At 48.2% G+C, this 21917-nt stretch overlaps 1 protein-coding gene across 2 annotated transcripts; it reads left to right on the forward strand.

The window, feature by feature from the left end:
- Positions 1–324: 324 nt before the first annotated feature.
- On the forward strand, positions 325–11003 carry LOC147082754 (HEPACAM family member 2-like). 2 transcript variants are annotated; one of them, XM_085980333.1, is made up of 4 exons: positions 325–806; positions 2481–2756; positions 5653–5784; positions 7567–11003. In XM_085980333.1, exons 1-4 carry the CDS (start codon positions 500–502, stop codon positions 7677–7679), a joined length of 828 nt encoding a protein of 275 aa, XP_085836459.1. In that variant the 5' UTR covers positions 325–499; the 3' UTR covers positions 7680–11003. The 2 variants fall into 2 exon arrangements, with proteins under 2 accessions (XP_085836459.1, XP_085836460.1); XM_085980334.1 differs by having other exon boundaries at positions 5656–5784.
- Positions 11004–21917: the final 10914 nt, after the last annotated feature.

The raw sequence follows: 21917 nt of genomic DNA on the forward strand, positions 1-21917 counted from the left end.
CTCTCCTCTCTCTCTCTCTCCCCACATTCGCTCTCTCTCCCTCTCCGCTCTCCTCTCTCTCTCCCCACATTCACTCTCTCTCCCTCTCCGCTCTCCTCTCTCTCTCTCCCCACATTCACGCTCTCTCCCTCTTCGCTCTCCTCTCCCTCTCCCCCCCACATTCACTCTCTCTCCCTCTCCGCTCTCCTCTCTCTCTCTCCCCTGCCTAAGGGGCAATGAAACATACAGAGTCGTCAAAAGGTTATTGTTGAAACAGAATAGAGGAGGAAGTTTCAATCATTCAAACAAAGTAACACGAAAATGTATAATATAAACAGTGGAGGTCAAACAGTTAATGGCTCAGCTTAGTGACCTTTTCCAACAGCAACATCCGTTTGTCAGTTAGTGAAAGGGCTGAATATCAGAGGGATGTGAATGTTCTGTGCATTGTATCTCGTTGTGTAAATACTTGTTTTTTGTAGGCATAAGGACAGTGTTAGCAGATACCCGACAGAGAGTAATGGACGGAAGTGTTGGTCAGACTGTGCTGCTGCCTCTAAAGCACAACATCACTCACCCAAGTGAAGTATTTAATCTGGAGTGGCGAGTAATTCAGAACAAGACACCAAGATCAATCCTCACATTTTCTCCAAGCTCCCGCTTCCCATACATCTCAGATACTTTTAAAAGCCGAGTGAATTTCTCCAAGTCCGATGCAGAACTGTCTCTGAAAAACATACAAGACACAGACGAAGGGTCGTATGAGCTTGAAGTTACAGCATCAGATGGGAAATCTATTAAATGCTCAGTTTATCTGACTGTAAATGGTAAATTGATTTCACTTCCTTCAATGATCTCCATTTACTTTTTATATCCCACATCTTCCTCCTTCATATTGTGCAGGCATTTGCTTTAAGTTCTGGTCTGTGCAGACCGCTGGTACTGAGCAAAACAATCTGAAAATCTCCTGGTCTGAGACCTGAAACTAACAAACACTTTGCAAATATTCCAGACTAAACATTCATTGACTGCAGCCGCTACTTATCTCAAATAACTGGGAGTCTGTTCTCTCCACAGGCCCCCCGCACACCCAACCCACCCCGCTCGCCGCCAGTCACTCGTTGTACCTGCTTAATACAATCTGACCCCCCTCCCGGGTCTCCCCACCTTATAATCCGCCCCTCCCGGGTCTCCCCCCTTATAGTCTGCCCCTCCCGGATCACCACCTTATAGTCCTGGCCCCCCCCGGGTCTCCCCCCCTTCTAGTCCACTCCCCCCCGGATCTCCCCCCCTTATAGTCCACCCCCCGGGTCTCCCCCCTTATACTCCACTCCCCCCCGGGTCTCCCCACTTATAGTTCCCCCTCTTGGGTCACCCCCCTTATACTCCACACCCCCCCGGGTCTCCCCCCCTTATAGTCCACCCTTCCCGGGTCTCCCCACTTATAGTCCCCCCCTCCTTGGTCTCCCCCCCTTATACTCCACTCCACCCCGGGTCTCCCCCCCTTATAGTCCGCCCCTCCCGGGTCTCCCCCCTTATAGACTGCACCGCCCGGGTCACCACCTTATAGTCCTGACCCCCCCGGGTCTCCCCCCCTTCTAGTCCACTCCCCCCCGGGTCTCCCCCCATTCTAGTCCACCCCCCGGGTCTCCCCCCCTTCTAGTCCACCCCCCGGGTCTCCCCCCCTTCTAGTCCACCCCCCGGGTCTCCCCCCTTATAGTCCACTCCCCCCCGGGTCTCCCCCCTTATACTCCACTCCCCCCCGGGTCTCCCTCCTTATACTCCACTCCCCCCCGGGTCACCTCCTTATAGTCCACCCCGCCCGGGTCTCCCCCCTTATACTCCACTCCCCCCCGGGTCACCCCCTTATACTCCACTCACCCCCCATCTCCCCACTTATAGTCCCCCCCCCAGCCCATTGACTTCAGTGAAATCGGGATCTGGAGTAACCTCATGGTCTCGGGTGAACTCAGGGTCTGGAGTGAAATCAGGGTCTGGAGTGACCTCATGGTCTCGGGTGAACTCAGGGTCTGGAGTGAAATCAGGGTCTGGAGTGACCTCATGGTCTGGGGTGATCTCAGGGTCTGGAGTGAAATCAGGGTCTGGAGTGAAATCAGGGTCTGGAGTGAAATCAGGGTCTGGAGTGAAATCCGTCTGGAGTGAAATCTCTGGAGTGAAATCAGGATCTGGATTGAAATCAGGATCTAGGGTGAAATCAGGATCCGGAGTGAACTCGGGGTCTGGAGCGAAATCGGGGTCTGGATTGAAAGAAGTTTCTGGAGTGAAGTCAGTTCTGGAGTGAAATCAGTTCTGGAGTGAAATCAGGGTCTGGAGTGAAATCAGGGTTTGGAGTGAAACCAGCGTCACTCTCGATCCCGTCAGTTTCCCCACGGGAGAGTTCAGTTTGAACCACCGCCTTGAGCTTGTGTATTCCGGAGCTGCTGTCTGATATTCTCCTTTTTCCAGTCTCTGGTTTATACATTGTGTGCTTGTTTACACAGTCGCTGTGTCCATTCCACAAGTTGAAATGGTTCCATCGGCTCCACAGACTGGAGATAACGTGACTCTGCGCTGCTCTGTCCAGGAGGGGAACCTTGTACATTACAGCTGGTACAGATGTGACCTGCCTCTGTCCAGTGGAGTGAACCACCACCTGTCCCACAACAACAGCTCCTTGACTCTGCTCAACATGCAGGCAACTGACGTCGGCACTTACAGGTGCAACACAGCAAACCGCATCAGCAGCAAACACTCGGACTTTGTTCTACAGATCTGTCGTAAGTGTCTCCCCAGCTCCATCACTTCTGCTCCATCTCGCTAGCTGAGATCTCCCTCATAGTCAGATTACTGGGCACCAAACATGCCTTACACCATCTATTGCAGTTAAAGATACGTCTATTAGTGTACCTGCTTATGATTTACTATAATTTTAGATTTGCGGCTGCCTCTATTACATATTGCAGGGTGTATCTATACTGACATTTCCACATTACTGTAAAGTGACTTCACCAGATCCTTGACACCACATTGGCAGTAAGACCCAGTGAACCTTGACACCGCATTGGCAGTATGACCCAGTGAACCTTGACACCACATTGGCAGAATGACCCAGTGAACCTTGACACCACATTGGCAGTATGACCCAGTGAACCCTGACACCACATTGGCAGTATGACCCAGTGAACCTTGACACCACATTGGCAGTATGACCCAGTGAACCATGACACCACATTGGCAGTATGACCCAGTGAACCTTGACACCACATTGGCAGTATGGCCCAGTGAACCTTGACACCACATTGGCAGTATGACCCAGTGAACCCTGACACCACATTGGCAGTATGACCCAGTGAACCCTGACACCACATTGGCATTATGACCCCGTGAACCTTGACACCACATTGGCAGTGTACCACATGTCCTTTGACAACACATTGGCAGTATAACCCCGCGACCCTTGACACCAGACTGGCAGTATAACCCTGGGACCTTTGACACCACATTGGCGGTATAACCCCGTGACCCTTGACACCACATTGGCAGTATAATCCTGTGACCCTTGACACCATATTGGCAGTACAACCCCGTGAACCTTGACACAACATTGGCAGTATAACCCCGTGAACCTTGACACCACATTGGCAGTATGACCCCGTGACCCTTTGATGCCAATTTGGCAGTATAACCCCGTGAACTTTGACACCACATTGGCAGTATAACTCCCGACCCTTAACACCACATTGGCAGTATAACCCGTGACCCTCAACACCACTTTGGCAGTAGAACCCCCGACTCTTGACACCACATTGGCAGTATAACCCTGCGACCCTTGACACCACATTGGCAGTATAACCCGCGACCCTTAACACCACATTGGCAGTATAACCCCGTGACCCTTAACACCAGATTGGCAGTATAACCCCATGACCGTTACCACCTCATTGACAGTATAACCCCGTGACCCTTTGACACCACGTTGGCAGTATGACCCCGTGACCCTTTGACACCACATTGGCAGTATAACCCCGTGACCCTTGCCACCTCATTGGCAGTATAACCCCGTGACCCTTGATGCCTCATTGGCAGTATAACCCCATGACCCTTAATGCCTCATTGACAGTATAACCCCGTGACCCTTGATGCCTCATTGGCAGTATAACCCCGTGACCCTTGATGCCTCATTGACAGTATAGGTAGAGCAGGTGCCTTTTTCACACATTTTGGCACAAACTGCTGACAGTTTTCCATCCATTAAAATTATTGGACTAACAAACATCAATATCTTGTGTGCAAAAGTGTGATCAACAAACACTTCCCCCGTGCCCCCTGCCTCCCTACCCTCTGCCCCCCTCCCCACCCTCAGCACCTCGAATCTACTTGGGACAGAGTGACTGAGCACTTTGACAAATATCAGCTGATCAGAGAGAACCATTAATCCTGGGGCCTCAGCTTTTCACTATATTTAGAAATGACTTCGATGACGGAATAGAGAGTCATTTATCCAAGCTTGCTGACTCCACCAAGTTAGGTGGCTCAGTAGATGGGAGCCGAAAGTTGCAAAGGGACATTAATAGATTAAGTGAGCGGACAAAACTGTAGCAGATGGAGTTCAATGTGGGGAAATGTGAAGTCATTCACTTTGGACCCGAGAAAGGTAGATCAGGGTATTATCTAAATGGTGAGAAGCTGGGAACTGTGGAGGAGCAGAGATAGTTCGGGCTCCTAGTACAGAAATCACTAAAAGCTAGTGGACAGGAACAAAAAATAATTAAAAAGGCTAATGGGATGTTGGCCTTTATCTCGAGGGCCGGAATACAGAGGGGATGAAGTGATGCTTCAGCTGGTCAGAGCTCTGGTCAGACCCCACCTGGAGTAACTGTGTTCAGTTCTGGGCCCCGCCCCTCAGGAAGGATGTATCGGCCTCGGAGGAGGAGGAGCGCCGATTCACCAGAATGATACCCGGGGCTAAAAGGGTTCAGTTATGAGGCCAGGTTGCACAGACTGGGCTTGTATAGATGATTATTGAGTATAGATGATTAAGGGGTGATCTAATTGAGGTGTTTAAGATGATTGGGTAGAAAGAAACTATTTCTTCTGGTGGGGGGGAGTCCAGAACAAGGGTTCACAACCTTAAAATTACAGCCAGGCCATTCAGGGGTGATGTCACACAAAGGGTGGTGGAAATCTGGACTACTCTCCCTCAAAAGTCTGTTGAGGTTGGGGGTCAATTGAGAATTTCAGTACTGAGATTGATAGAGTTTTGCTGGCTGAGGGTATTAATGTTTACGGAACCAAGGCGGGTAAATGGAGTTGAGATACAGATCAGCGGAACAGGCTCCAGGGGCTTAATGGCCTCCTCCTGTTCCTAGAGGAGGCCATGATGGTGATAAGTACTGGATCATAAGGGAAGTTTAGAAGAGACTTTTTCTGAATGTGCAAAGCTTTGCCAAAAGTAGTGATTGTTGAAAATCCAAAAAGGGCTAAATAATTACCTAAAGAATGTAAAAAGGCATGGGGAAGCTGGAAAATAGGTTTAGTTTGGGTTGAAAGCAGATAATGGAATTGTATTTAAAAAAGGGTCTAAATTCAGCAAAGGCTAACAGCTCCCTGTGTTGAAATCTCTCGTGTTTCTGTGACTGTGTTCATTATTTACTAAATTATTCCATTCTAAAGCAGCAAAACCAACCCTTGCAAGCTATGGATACGTAGGGTATGGTGGCTATCCCGGGTACTTAGGGTACATTATCATCATTGTGTTGTGTTACCAGTGGAAGAAACAAGCATTGAAAGCCTCCGAGGAGAGTGGTATGTATATTGTAATAAAGCATTGCTACATTGTACACATCTAACACTGAGATATTATTCAGTATGTTTAATGGTAAAGGATTAAAAGCCGTGGCTCAATTGGTAGCACCCTTGTCTCTGAGTCAGAAGCCTGTAGGTTAATAGTCCCACACCAGAGACTTGAGCACAAAAATCTAGGCTGACACTCCAGTGCAGTACTGACGGAGTCGTCTTCTTAGGCAGTCCCTGGGAACCGAGGATGACTTGCTTCCACATTAAAAATGAGTTCTCAAGTGACTGATGAGTCCAATGCGGGACCTACAGTCTCTGTCACAGGTGGGGCAGACAGTGGTTGAAGGGGCGGGTGGGTGGGGTGCTTGGGTTGACGTGCACTCCTTCCGCTGTTTGCGCTTGGCTTCCGCTTGCTCCTGGCAAAGAAACTCGAGGTGTTCGGCGCCTTCCCGGATGCCTCTCCTCCACTTTGTGCTCCGAGTAGAGCGCTTGTTTTGGGAGTCTCGTATCGGGCATGCGGACAATGTGATCCGTCCATTGGAGCTGATTGAGCGTGGTCAGAGCTTCGATGCTGGGGATGTTGGCCTGAGCAAGAACACTGATGTTGGTGCACCTATCCTGCCAATGGATTTGCAGGATCTTGCGGAGGCAGCATTGGTGGTACCTCTCCAGTGCTTTGAGGTGCCGGCTGTACATGGTCCACGTCTCTGAGGCATACAGCAGGGCTGGTATCACTGCTGCCCTGTAGACCATGAGCTTAGTACCTGGTTTGAGGTCCTGGTCTTCAAACACTTTCTTCCTCAGGTGACCGAAGGCTGCACTGGCACACTGAAGGCGGCGTTGGACTTCGTCATCAATGTCTGCCCTTGTTGACAGTAGGCTCCCGAGGTATGGAAAGTGGTCCATGTTGTCCAAGGCCTTGTCGTGGATTTTGATAATTGGGGGGCAGTACTGTGTGGCGGGGCAGGTTGGTAGAGTTTAGTGTAAGGCCTGATGTAAAAAGACTACTGAGCACTTGGTTTGAGTATTGAACAATGCTTTAATCAACTGTTTCAAAATCATGAGATTTCTAGTTACATCACTAGTTCCTGGTTACAGAAACACCCTGAGCAAGCTGGGTCCACACCCGAGTATTTATACTCCTTGGACGGCGCCACCAGCTGGCCGCCCAGTGTTACTTCATGAGTCATGATAAGATTCATGAGGCCCATGTTCTCGTACGCTTCGGTGAAGGAGTTGACGATGGTTTGGAGTTCGACCTCCAAGTGAGCGCAGACGCAAGCGTCGTCTGCCTACTGTAATTCGACGACAGAGGATGGGACGACCTTGGATCTGGACTGCAGGTGACGGAGGTTGAACAGTTTCCCGTTTGCTCTGTAAATTAGCTCCACTCCAGCGGAGTCGAGCTCCACTGTCATAGGTGCCATTAAACCGAGGCCCCATCTGCTCTCTCAGGTGGACATAAAAGATTCCACAATACTATTCGAAGAAGAGCAGGGGCGTTCTCCCCGGTGTCCTGGCCAATATTTACCCCTCAATCAACATCAGTGAAACAGATTATTTGGTCAGTATCACATAGCTGTTTGTGGGAGCTTGCTGTGCACAAATTGGCTGCCGCGTTTCCTACATTACAACAGTGACTCCACTTCAAATGTATTTATTTGGCTGTGAAGCACTTTGGGAGGGCCTGATGTCATTAAATGTGCAGAATAAATGTCGGTTCTTCCTTTCTTTTATTTGATGAATGAGTTAATGGGGACTGTCTGCCACCTAATCTTTATCTGTTTTTAGTTTCAGGAGCAATTTATGAAAACAGCCAAGTCAGCAAACAGCTGTCTCCAACTAGTCCAGCGGAGTCCAATATTATGCGCAACGTGCGAAAGAACGACAGAAGGGGAAGATAATGTCTGGTTAATCAGAAGGCATCTACAACCGCAGATTGGCACAGCAACATATCTGACTACAGTCTGGGAATCCGGGGGTTTAATGCTACTCGTTATATTTGCTGTGTGTTAGTTAGCACAATCATGTGACATTCACCAGTCAGTTTGGAGATATTACGGGTTCAGCTTCACTCTGCTACAGTTATTGTAATCAAATTGTTTTCTAGTTTATTTTAAAACAGTAAGTGGGGGAAATCCCATCCATCATGCCTCGCAGCGTAAGGACAGCATCCATTATACACAAAGTGCCGAATCAAACACCAGTTGTATAGCTGTAGCATGACATCTACCCCCTTGTACTCTAGTCCTCTAGATATATCGGCCAGCATTCCATTCGCCTTTTTTATTATTTTCTATACCTGTCCCTGACATTTTAATGATCTATGTACATGGATACCCAAGTCTCTTTCGACATCCACTGTTTCTAGTTTTTCACCATTTAGAAAGTACCCTGTTCGATCCATTCTTGGTCCAATGTGGATGACCTCACCATTGCCTACATTGAAATAAATTTGCCACAGTTTTGCCCATTCACTTAATCTATTAATAACTTTGTAATTTTATGCTTCCATCTACACTGCTTACAATTCTGCCTATCTTTGTGTCAATGGCAAACTTTGATATTTGTCTCTCTATTCTGTTATCAAAGTCATTAATAAATAGAGTGAATAGTTGAGGCCCCAACACAGATCCTTGTGGGACACCACTAGTCACATCCTGATAATTTGAGTACCTGCCCATTACCCCTGCACTCTGTCTCCTGCCGTTCAGCCAGTTTCCTAACCAGGTCAATGATTTGCCTTCAATTCCATGAGCTTCAACTTTAGCTAACAGTCTCTTATGAGGGACTTTATCAAATGCCTTGTGCAAGTCTATATAAATAACATCCACAATGTCACTAAACGCACATAACAGACATTTTGCACATCTTTACTGGCATTGATCACGTCTTAGCATTGACTGCACTACACACAGGTCTATTGAATTATCGGAAGTTTAAATTGTAATTTTCTTTTGATGTTAGTCTACACGACAAAGCTGCTGCCTCAGAGTTGATTCATTTAGCAAAGTTATATAGCTTTCTGTAGATGCAAATGAAGACATTAAAACTGAGAATGTGTCATAGTTTCTGAATCTGCATCAACTGCAGTGATCAGGTCAAAGCCCCTGATCTGAATATTGTGCTTAAAGTGCAGTCGTTTTAATGGATGGGAAATCAATGAATATGAGAACATGAGAACATAAGAAATATGAGCAGAAGTCGGCCGTTCGGCCCCTCGAGCCTGCTCCGCTATGCAATGAGATCATGGCTGATCATCCAAATTCAGTACCCTGTCCCTGCCTTCTCCCCATATCCCTTGATCCCTTTAGCCTTAAGAAATATATCTAACTCCTTCTTGAATATATTTAATGAATTGGCCTCAACCGCTTTCTGTGGTAGAGAATTCCACAGGTTCACCACATCTCTGTCCTAAATGGTTTACCCCTTATCTTTAGACTGTGACCCCTGGTTCTGGACTCCCCCGCCATCGGGAACATCCTTCCTGCATCTAGTCTGTTTAGTCCTGTTAGAATTTTATAAGTTTCAATGAGATCCCCCCTCATTCTTCTAAACTCCAGCGAATATAAGCCCAATCGACCCAATGTCTCCTCATACGTCACTCTTGCCATCCCAGGTATCAGTCTGGTGAATCTTCGCTGCACTCCCGCCATGGCAAGAACATCCTTCCTCAGATAAGGCGACCAAAACTCAAGGTGTGGTTTCACCAGGGCCCTGTACAACTGCAGCAAGACATCCTTGCTCCTGTACTCGAATCCTCACGCTATGAAGGCCAACATACCATTTGCCTTCTTAACTGCCTGCTGCACCTGCATGCTTGCCTTCAGCAACAGGTGCACAAGGACACCCAGGTCTCGTTGCACTTCCCCCTTCTCCCAATCTATCGCCGTTCAGATAATAATCTGCCTTCCTGTTTTTGCCACCAAAGTGGATAACCTTGCATTTATCCACATTATACTGCATCTCCATGCTTCTGCCCAATCACCCAACCTGTCCAAATCATACTGGAGTTTCTCGGCATCCTCCTCACAGCACACACGCCCACCCAGCTTTGTGTCATCTGCAAACTTGGAGATATTACATCTAGTTCCCTCGGCTAGATCATCATTAATATATATTGTGAATAGCTGGGGTCCTGGCACCGATCCCTGCGGTACCCCACTAGTCACTGCCTGCCACTCAGAAAAAGACCCGTTTATTCCAACTCTTTGCTATCTGTCTACCAACCAGTTCTCTATCCAAGTCAGTACCTTGCCCCCAATCCCATGTGCTTTAACTTTACACGCTAATCTCTTATGCGGGACCTTATCGAAAGCCTTCTGAAAGTCCAAATACACCACATCCACTGGTTCTCCCTTATCTATCCCCATATCCCTTGATTCCCTTAATATCCAAAAATCTATCAATCTCTGTCTTGAATATACTCAACGACGGAGCCTCCACAGCCCTCTGGAGTCGAGAATTCCAAAGATTCACCACCCTCTGAGTGAAGAAATTTCTCCTTATCTCAGTCCTAAATGGCCGACCCCTTATTCTGAGACTGTGACCCCTGGTTCTAGACTCCCCAGCCAGGGTAAACACCCTCCCTGCATCTACCCTGTCAAGCCGTGTAAGAATGTTGTATGTTTCAATGAGATCACCTTTCATTTTTATGAATTCTAGAGAATATAGGCCAAGTCTACTCAATCTCTCCTCATAGGGCAATCCCCCCATTCCAGGAACAGTCTGGTGAACCTTCGTTACACTCTCTCTATGGCAAGTACATCCTTCCTTAGGTAAGGAGACCAAAACTGTACACAACAGGTGTGGTCTCACCAGGACCCTATATAATTGCAGTAAGACGTCTTTACTCTTATACTCAAATCCTCCTGTAATAAAGACCAACATACTTTCCTGATTGCTTGCTGTACCTGCATGTTAACTTTCAGTGATTTGTGTACAAGGACACCCAGGTCCCTCTGAATACCAACATTTCCCAATCTCTCACCATTTAAAAAATACTCTGCTTTTCTATTTTTCCTACCATTTTATAGTAATCTGGGATGTTATGATTAAGGTTATCCACCAGGTGATGCTGTAGCCAATGCTGCTGCTAAGGTCAGAGGTTTGCTTCCTGTTAAGGTCAGAGGTTTGCTTCCTGTCAAGGTCAGCAAAGAGTGAAATGCCAGGATGCAGGCATGATGTTTGTTACTCTGTTTGTTAATAAAGTACTCGCGCTAATTCTACGATATCGCCTCTTCGAGTTCTTGTTCTACTATGTGGATTCATCACATTTGGCGATGAGTAACTAAAGGACCCTGAATAAAGAAGAAAAGTCTGCCAGGATGTTTAAACAACAAAATTACGAGCTACGGTTAGCTACCAGCTGGAAGAGAGCATGGCTGCCACGGTAGGAATGGTTTGCGCTTTTGATAGTCAAGCACAAACCTGGGAGGAATAACATAGTAACATAGAGATAGGAACAGGAGTAGGCCATTCGGCCCTTCGAGCCTGCTCCGCCATTCAATGAGATCATGGCTGATCCTCGTCTGAGATCATAGCTGATCTTACCAGTTCAGTACCCCGTCCCCGCCTTTTCTCCGTAACCCTTAATCCCCTTAGCCTTCAGAAATATATCCAATTCTCTCTTGAAAATATTTATTGAATTAGCCTTCACAGCCCTCTGTGGCAGGGAATTCCACAGGCTCACCACTCTTTGAGTGAAGAAATTCTTCCTCATCTCTGTTTTAAATGATTTGCCCGCTATTTTTAGACTGTGGCCCCTGGTTCTGTGCTCCCTGGCCATTGGAAACATTCTCTCTGAATTCAGCCTGTCCAGGCCTGCCATAATTTTATATGTTTCGATGAGATCCCCTCTCAATCTTCTAAACTCCAGTGAGTACAAGCCCAAACTATTTAATCTCTCTTCGTAGGTCATTCCCGCCATTCCAGGTATCAGCCTGGTGAATCGCCGTTGCACTCTTTCCATGGCAAGAACATCCTTCCGCAGATGGGGCGACCAAAACTGTACACAATACTCCAGATGCGGTCTCACCAGCACCTTGTACAGCTGTAGTAAGGTATCCCTATTCCTATACTCGAACCCCCTTGATATGAAGGCCAACATACCATTTGCCTTCTTAATCGCCTGTTGCACCTGCATGCTCTCCTTCAGTGACTGGTGCACAAGAACACCCAGGTCCCTCTGCACTTCCCCATCTCCCATACTGTGAAGTGTTGGGTTATTTTTTCAAAGCAAATGAAATAAATGATGCCGGAAAAAGGAAAGCCATTCTGCTTAGTTCAGTGGGAAGCTAAACCTACAGTTTGATGAAAAATCTGCTCAGTCCTGAAAAGCCTGGAGACAAATCATTTGTTGAATTAGTGGCTTTGCTAAAAGAACATTTCAACCCTAAGCCTAGTGAGATTGTGCCGTGGTTCAAGTTTAATTCAAGGAACAGGAAAGAGGAAGAGAGCATAATGGACTATGTAGCGGTGTTGTGTAAATTAGCACAAGATTGCAATTATGGGAACAACCTGAAGGAAATGCTGCGAGATAGGCTAGTTTGTGGAATTATGGACGACCGAATGCAGCGTAGATTATTATCCGAGACTGGGCTTACTTATGAAAAAGCATTGGAACTTGATCAAGCCATAGAGACAGTGAACCGAGATGTAAAAGAAATACAGGGTTCAGACAGGGCTAATGCTACGCAAGTTGCAGGTCAGGTTGTTGTGCACAAGTTGAACATGCATCAGAAACCACAACATGAGCATGTGAAGGCATGTTATAGATGCAAGGGCGATCACCTGGCGAGTGAATGCCGGTTTCTGGAGGAAAAGTGCTACAAGTGTGGGAAACAAGGACACATAAAATGAGCTTGCAGGGCGAAATCGCCTGTGAAGGAATCCAAACCAAAAGGGGGAGGACAGCAAAACCAAGGGAGAGAAGTGAAAAAACATGGAGCACACCACATCAGCGGGGAAGCTGAGGAAGAAGAGGACATGTTCATAATGTATAGCATGTTAGAGAACATTCCAAAAGTGGCTCCTATCACATTGCAACTGAGAGTAAATGACTCTAAGGTGAACTTTGAAGTGGATACAGGGTGTGGCGTGACCATAATGAACAAGACAGAGTACTCAAAATTGTGGAACCGTGCAAAAGTTCCAGAGTTAAAACCTTGCTCCCTGCATCTTAAAACATATACAGGTGAACGAGTAGTGACATTAGGTACAGCTAATGTAACTGTGCAACACAGGGACACAGTGGAACAGCTACCTATAGTTATAATATCGGGTACCGGACCAAACCTGTTAGGTCGGGGCTGGATAAAAGAACTTAAATTAGACTGGGGAGCAGTACATCAAATAGATGCAGGCAAACAGTTGACTTTGCAAGAAGTGTTGAGTGAACATGAGAATGTGTTCAAGGAGGAACTTGGCACATTTAATGGCCCCCCAGCTAAGATTTATGTAAACAAGGAGGCACCACCAAGGTTTTTTAAACAACGACCTGTGCCTTATGCCATGAAGCCAATGGTTGAGGCTGAGCTTGACCATCTATTGAGAGAGAACATACTGGAGCCAGTGAAATGTTCGGAATGGGCAGCTCCCATAGTACCTGTTTTAAAACAGGACAATTCGGTAAGACTCTGTGGAGACTATAAATTGACAGTCAATCGGGTGTCCAAACTAGAGCAGTATCCGACTCCCAAGACAGAGGATCTCTTTGCAAACCTGGCTGGAGGAAAGAAATTCACAAAGTTAGATATGAGTCATGCCTACTCGCAGATTACACTGGATGACGAATCAAAGAAGTATGTCACCATAAATACACACAAGGGCTTGTTTACATATAACTGCTTACCGTTTGGTGTCTCATCTAGTCCAGCTATCTTCTAGAGGACAATTGAAGGTGTACTGCAAGGGATTCCACATGTTTCCATCTATCTGGATGACATTCTGGTGTTGGGGAGAACCGACCAGGAGCATCTGAGCACTCTGAGAGAGGTACTACAGAGATTGGAGAGGGCAGGGTTCCGGCTCAAGAGGAGTAAGTGCACTTTCCTGGGGAATGAGGCAGTGTTCCTGGGACACAGAGTGGATGCCACCGGGCTCCATCCACTCAAGGAGAAGGTACAAGCACTGCAGGATGCCCTGCTCCTACAAATGTGGCTGAGTTAAAAACTTACCTGGGACTGCTGAACAATTATAACAGGTTTTTACCAAACTTGTCAACTGTGTTAGCACCTCTTCACAAACTACTGTGCAAGGAGACACAGTGGCAGTGGGGAGAGGAGCAGGGGGTTTCATTTGAACAGTCCAAGAAACTAATGCTGTCGTCGGATGTGCTGGTTCACTACAATGCAGAGAAAGACATCATTCACTCTTGTGACGCTTCACCTTACGGGGTGGGGGCAGTTCTTTCACACTGCATGGAAGATGGAACTGAAAGACCAATAGGGTTTATGTCCCGAACTCTAACACCAGTGGAAAAAACTATTCCCAGTTAGACAAAAAGGGGTTAGCATTAATGTTTGGGTTACAGAGGTTCCACAAGTACATATATGGCAGGAAGTTCACCATATGCACCGATCATAAACCTCTTCTCTCTCTTTTCAATGAAATGAAAGCAGTTCCACAGATGGTGTCACCCCGGATCCAGAGGTGGGCCATGACGTTGAGGGCATATGAGTATGTCATTGTCTACAAGGCGGGCAAGTCCCATGGGAGCACAGATGCCTTGAGCCATCTTCCACTGCCAGGCACACCTATCCGTGCAGCTCCAGAGGACAGAGTTTTGATGTTGGAGGACACTGACACAGCACTTGTGACTACAGAGCAAGTAAGAACATGGACAGGTAAAGATCCTGTACTGTCTAGAGTTCGAGAATATGTGGTGAGTGGATGGCCACAGCATCTGGAGGGGGCTGACTTCACACCCTACAGTGTCAGGAAAACAGAGCTGAGTGTGCAGGATGGTTGCGTGTTGTGGGGAGCACGAGTGACTATTCCACAGCCAGCACGACAGTCTATCCTAGAGCAACTACATCAGTGCCATCCGGGGGTCTCGCGTATGAAAGCCTTGGCTAGGAGTTACTTGTGGTGGCCAAAGCTAGATGAGGAGATAGAAAATCTAGTCAAGGCATGCAGCACTTGTCAGGAACACCGGAAGGCACCAGCAGCGGCTCCTCTCCACCCTGGGAGTGGCCGGATAAACCATGGAGAAGATTGCACTTAGATTATGCGGGTCCATTCATGGGAAAGATGTTCCTCATAATCATTGATGCACATTCCAAATGGATGGATGTTTATCCTGTAAATTCTGCTTCCGCCACTACTACTATAGACAGCCTGCATCAGAGCTTCAGCAATCAAGGGCTACCGGAGATCGTGGTGAGTGACAATGCCACTTGTTTTGTGAGTAGAGAGACAAAAGAGTTCTTGAGAAAAAATGACATAGTGCAGGTGACCTCGGCTCCATATCATCTGTCCTCGAATGGACTTGCGGAGAGAGCCATACAAGCATTTAAGGAGATGATGAAAATAAGTGCAGAAGGGAGTTTAGCAGCCAAAGTGTCATGGGTTCTGTTCAGCTACAGAATAACACCTCAATCCACCACAGGACTCTCTCCTGCTGAGATGTTATTAGGTCATAGACTACGCTCCACTCTTGACCTTGTCCACCCAGGCCTAAAAAGGAAAATGGAAAACAGACAAAACAAACAAAAGGAGAACCATGACAAAAGAACAAAGAGCCGAAGTTTTGGAGAAGGAGATGCGGTCCTTACCAGGAATTTCAGTTATGGACCAAAGTGGATTCCTGGCTTCATAGACTCAATGACAGGTCCAGTATCATACAAGGTCATGTTGGGAGACAGTAGGGTAATACGCAGACATGTAGATCAGATACTTCCCAGACAAGGGGAAATTGAAATGAAGGTTCCAGATGCAATGACTGAAGACAGGGTTGCCCCCAGTTATCCAAGTGCATCTGTGGTGCCACCACCAGGGACAGAGACAATTCCACAGGAACCTATTTGTCAAGAGGAAACCATCGTTGCAGTGTCAGATAATCTGAGCACTGCTCAGGAGCAGCTGGTGGCTTCACCACAAACAAGCAGGGACTTTACTGTTAGACATTCACAAAGGAATTGCAAGCCACCAGAGAGATTGATACTGAACTGTTAGATTTGTCAAGTATGGAACATGATGAATGGAGGCTCCTTATGTGACTCTCAGGAATGGTTGTTTGTTAAGAAATTCATACTGAAATCTTATGGGGGGACGGATATAGTAATCTGGGATGTTATGATTAAGGTTATCCACCAGGTGGTGCTGTAGCCAATGCTTTGCTAAGGTCAGAGGTTTGCTTCCTGTTAAGGTCAGAGGTTTGCTTCCTGTCAAGGTCAGCAAAGAGTGAAATGCCAGGATGCAGGCATGATGTTTGTTACTCTGTTTGTTAATAAAGTACTCGTGCTAATTCTACGATATCGCCTCTTCGAGATCTTGTTCCACTACATGGATTTATCACACATTTCATATCATAACTTCACATTTCTCCACACTATATTCCATTTGCCATGTTCTTGCCCACTCACTTAGCCTGTCTATATCCCCTTGAAGCCTCTTTGCATCCTCCTCACAACCTACATTCCCAGCTTTGTATCATCAGCAAACTTGGATATATTACATTTGGTCCCCTCATCCAAATCATTGATATAGATTGTGAATAGCTGAGGCCCAAGCACTGATCCTTGTGGTACCCCACTAGTTACAGCCTGCTAACCTGAAAATGAACTGTTTATTCCTACTCTGTTTTCTGTCCATTAACCAATCCTCAATCCATGCTAGTATATTACCCCCAATCCCATGAGCCCTATGATGCACTATCAATTACTCATAAAAGACTGAGAGTTAGAAGAGTAACTAAAGGCTTTTATTAACAACAGAATGGAGGTCTGCCTCGCGTGGTCGACCAGGATACAAAGGGCTGGGGAGCAGTCACCTTTATACTAGGACCTGTGGGAGGAGTCAGCCGAGGCATGTCCAGGCATGTACACAGTGGAATACAAACAGGACAAACAGGAATACAAACAGTGGTTTACCACATTCACCCCTTGTTTAAAATTGAGTCCGGCGGGGTGAAGTGTATTAAAAGTTAGTGTATTGGAGTCTCTCCGGAGGTCTTGTCTGCCACTGTGATCGGCATGGCGACGGCAGGGGTAGTGAAGCTTCCGGCGTCGAGTCCAGCGTAGGCTGTGGCACAGGCGTGTCGTCCTCGTAGATGTCGAGCGGGTCGCGGGGCCCCAGGCCTGCCATCTGCTGGGGCTGGATATCGGATCGTGGGGGGGGGTGGTAGTGGGTAGTGGGTTACTGCGGCCCCCGAGGGTGCAAGGTCTCTTATGGAGACTGTGTCCTCCCGCCCGTCCGAGTATGCGATGTAAGCATACTGGGGGTTGGCGTGGAGGAGGTCGACCCTCTCGACCAGGGGGTCCATTTTATGGGTCCTCACGTGTCTTCTCAGTAGGACCGGCCCTGGGGACGTCAGCCATGGCGGTAGCGATGTCCCCGATGTGGACTTCCTTGGGAAGACAAACATTTTCTCATGAGGGGTGGCGTTAGTGGCAGTGCAGAGCAGTGACCGAATAGAGTGGAGCGCATCGGGGAGCACATCCTGCCAGCGGGAGGTTGGAAGGCCCCTAGACTTTAGGGCTAGCAGGACGGCCTTCCAAACTGTCGCATTTTCTCTTTCCACCTGTCCGTTCCCCCGGGGGTTGTAACTGGTGGTCCTGCTTGTGGCAATACCCCTAGTTAGCAGGTACTGACGGAGTTCGTCGCTCATAAACGATGAGCCCCGGTCGCTATGGATATAGCTGGGGAAGCCGAACAGGGTGAAGAGGTTGTTCAGACATTTAATGACCGTGGCACTGGTCATGTCCGGGCAGGGGAAGGCGAACGGGAAACGGGAGTACTCATCAATAATATTGAGGAAGTACACATTGCGGTCGGAGGAGGGGAGAGGCCCTTTAAAATCAACGCTCAGGCGCTCGAAGGGGCGAGTGGCTTTTATCAGGTGGGCCCTGTCTGGTCTATAAAAGTGCGGTTTGCACTCAGCGCAGACTTGGCAGTTCCTGGACATGGTCCTGACCTCCTCAATAGAGTAAGGCAGGTTGCGGGCCTTGATGAGGTGGAAGAACCTGGTGACCCCCGGGTGGCAGAGGTCATTGTGGAGGGCCCGCAGTCTATCGATCTGCGCGCTGGCGCAGGTGCCACGCGATAGCGCATCCGGGGGTTCATTTAGCTTCCCGGGCCGGTACAAGATCTCGTAGTTGTTGGTGGAAAGTTCGATTCTCCACCTCAAGATCTTGTCATTTTTGATTTTGCCCCTCTGCTTGTTGTTAAACATAAAAGCAACTGAACGCTGGTCAGTGAGCAGGGTAAATCGTTTCCCGGCTAGGTAGTGCCTCCAATGACGCACAGCCTCCACAATCGCCTGGGCCTCCTTCTCAACAGCGGAGTGTCTGGTCTCCGGGCCTTGGAGGGTTTGTGAAAAGAAGGCCACGGGTCTCCCCGCCTGATTGAGGGTAGCGGCCAGGGCAAAGTCGGACGCGTCGCTTTCCACCTGGAAGGGGATGGATTCGTCCGCTGCATGCATGGTGGCTTTGGCAATGTCCTCCTTGATACGGTGGAAGGCTAAGCGGGCCTCTGCCATCAAGGGAAAAGAGGTGGACTTGATCAGTGGACGGGCCTTGTCCGCATAGTAGGGGACCCACTGGGCGTAATAGGAGAAAAACCCTAGGCACCTCTTCAGGGCCTTGAGGCAGTGGGGCAGTGGAAGTTCCATAAGGGGACGCATCCGGTCGGGGTCGGGGCCGATGACTCCGTGTTCCACAACACAGCCAAGGATGGCGAGGCGGTTTGTGCGGAATATGCACTTCTCCTTGTTATATGTCAGGTTTAGGAGTTGGGCGGTGCGGAGGAATTTTTCGAGGTTTGCGTCATGGTCCTGCAAGTCACGGCCGCAGATGGTCACATTGTCCAGATATGGGAAAGTGGCCTGCAATGCATTTTGATCTACCATCCGGTCCATCTCCCTTTGGAAGACAGAGACCCCGTTGGTGACGCCAAGGAAGTGATAGAGGTGGCCGTTTGCCTCAAAGGCGGTCCTCAGGGCGGATAGGGAGCTGGTGGTACGCTGATTTCAGGTCAATGGTCGAGAAGACGCGGTACTGCGTGATCTGGTTAATGTGGGTAGGCGTCCAGCAGGGTGTAGCGATTTATTGTCTGGCTGTAGTCGATGACCAGGCGCTGCTTCTCGCCGGTCTTAACGACCACAACCTGGGCTCGCCAGGGGCTGGTGCTGCCCTCAATAATCCCTTCTTTCAGGAGCCGCTCCACTTCGGTTCTAATGAAAACCCTGTCCCCGGCACTGTATCGCCTGCTCTTTGTGGTGATGGGCTTACAGTCGGGGGTGAGGTTAGCAAACAGTGGTGGGGGAGTGACTCTGAGTGTGGAGAGGTTGCACCTGGTGCGCGGCGGGCAATTTGGAAGCTGCTGGCTGCGGACTGTGAGTGGGGGTAGGGGTCCACCGTACGCCATCGTAACACTTTTAAGGTGGCACTGAAAATCTAACCCCAGCAGGACGGCAGCGCAGAGGTCAGGCAGGACCAGAAGTTTAAAATGATCGTACACGGTCCCGTCACCACGCAGTAGCCGCCGATGTCCGCCGACTGGGACTCGGAGGCCATAGAAATCTGCTGTTGTGCAGGCAGGACTGGGAGAGAGCAACGCTGCACCGTGTCGGGGTGGATGAAGCTCTCCGTGCTCCCAGAGTCAAAAAGGCAGATTGTATCGTGACCATTTACCTTAATGTCCATTGTGGAACTGGCCAGTTGGTGCGGTCTCGCTTGGTCCAGTGTAACAGATGCCAGCGTAGGGGTCGGTGTGTCGCTGCGGGTATCAGATGAGGCGGTGTCGGGGGCCTGCTGCGTCCCGGCTGTCATCCAAGATGGCGGCGCCCATGATCCCCATGTGGCTGGAGGCGTCCAAAATGGCTGCTGTACCGGTGATTCGCACATGGCCGGGGAAGTCCAAGATGGCGGCCCGCATGGCCCACACGCGGCGCTGCTGGGGTTCGGGGTGGCTTTGGCCCTGCAGATGCTAGCGTAGTGTCCCTTCTTCCCGCAGCCCGAGCAGATCGCGTTTTTCGCCGGGCAGTGCGCTCTGGGGTGTTTTGCCTGGCCACAGAAGTAGCATTCCTGGCCTTGGGGCACTGCTGTCTGGCCTTGGGACACTGCTGCGGTAGTTGGGCCGTTGTTGGGGTGTGGCTGGGGTGGCACGGCGCTATGAGGCGGTCCTACCGTGTCCCAGGCTGTCATTCCCCGCGGCGTCCACGGTGCAGAGGAGTAGGCATCCATGCCCTGGTAGGCTGCATCCAACGATAGTGCGAGTTCAGAGGCCTTGTTGAGGTCGAGGTTACTCTGCTCCAACAGTCGCTGTCGGGTGTAATTGGATCTGTGGCCCGCTACAAAAGCGTCCCGGATAAGTTCCTCTGTGTACATGGCGGCCTTTACATCCTTACAACCACAGGCCCGGCCAAGCACAGACAGTGCCTGAAGGTATTCCACGGTCGATTCCCCAGGTTGTTGTTTACGACTCCCCAGGAGGTGCCTGGCGTACACTTCGTTCACTGGGCGCATGTACTGGTCCTTGAGGAGCTTGATAGCGTCCGCGTACGAGGTCGCGTCTTGGATGACCGAGTGGTTCACTTTGGAGGTCAGGACATCCAATTTGTCCTCGTCCGATTTGATTGCTTCGGAGGCGGTCAGGAATTTTTCGAAACACTTAAGCCAGCGAGTAAACTTGGTGGATGAGTCCGCCTCCCGATGATCTAAGTCCAGGCATGCTGGTGTGAAGATCTTCTCCATTATAAAAATGTTGTTAATAAAATTGATGCGCTATCAATTACTCATAAAAGACTGAGAGTTAGAAGAGTAACTAAAGGCTTTTATTAACAACAGAATGGAGGTCTGCCTCGCGTGGTCGACCGGTCCAGGATACAAAGGGCTGGGGAGCAGTCACCTTTATACTAGGACCTGTGGGAGGAGTCAGCCGAGGCATGTCCAGGCATGTACACAGTGGAATACAAACAGGACAAACAGGAATACAAACAGTGGTTTACCACACCCTAATTTTGTTAATAATCTCTTGTATGGCACCTTATCAAATGCCTTATTAAAATCCAAACACATCACATCCACTGGTTCCCCCTTATCCTCAAAAATCTCTTAACAGATTTGTCAAACATGATTTCCCTTTCATAAATCCATGTTTCCTCTGCCCAACCCTATTATTATTTTCAAAGTGCCCTGTTACCACGTTTTTAATAATAGATTTTAGCATTTTCCCTACTATTGATGTCAGTCTAACTGGTCTGTAGTTCCCCGTTTTCTCTCTCGCTCCTTTTTTAAATAGTGGGGTTACATTTGCTACCTTCCAATCCATGGGAGCAATTCTAGAATCTATGGAATTTTGGAAAATGACAACCAATGACAACTCTTTTAAAACCCGAGGATGTATGCCATCAGGTCCAGGGGATTTATTGGCTTTCAGTCCCATTAATTTCTCTTTTTTTTACTAATACTAATTTCTTTCAGTTCCTCATTTTCACTCGACCCTTTGTCTGCACTATTTCCGGGAGGTTTTTTGTGTCTTCTTCCCTGAAAACAGACACAAAGTATTTGTTTAATTTCTCTGCCATTTCCTTATTCCCCATTATAATTTCTCCTGTCTCAGCCTGTAAGGGACCAACGTTTACTTTTGCTAATCTTTTCCTTTCTACTTACGTATAGAAACTTTTACAGTCTGTTTTATGTCTCTCGCTAGTTTACTTTCATATTCTATTTTCCCTTTCTTTATCAATTTCTTGGTCTTCCTTTGCTGAATTCTAAAATCCTCCCAATCCTCAGGCTTACTACTCATTTTGGCAACATTATAAGCCTCTTTTAATCAAATATTACCCTTAATTTCTCTTGTTAGCCAGAATTGGGCCATTTTTCCCATGGCGTTTTTATTACTTAAGGGAATGTATGTTCATTGTGAATTATGAATTATTTCTTTAAATATTTGCCATTGCTTTTCTACTGTCATTCCTT

Source organism: Somniosus microcephalus, unplaced genomic scaffold (assembly GCF_052327205.1).
Source record: "Somniosus microcephalus isolate GS21.2 unplaced genomic scaffold, FLI_Smic_1.0 scaffold111, whole genome shotgun sequence".
In the NCBI taxonomy this organism is placed as follows: Eukaryota; Metazoa; Chordata; class Chondrichthyes; order Squaliformes; family Somniosidae; genus Somniosus; species Somniosus microcephalus.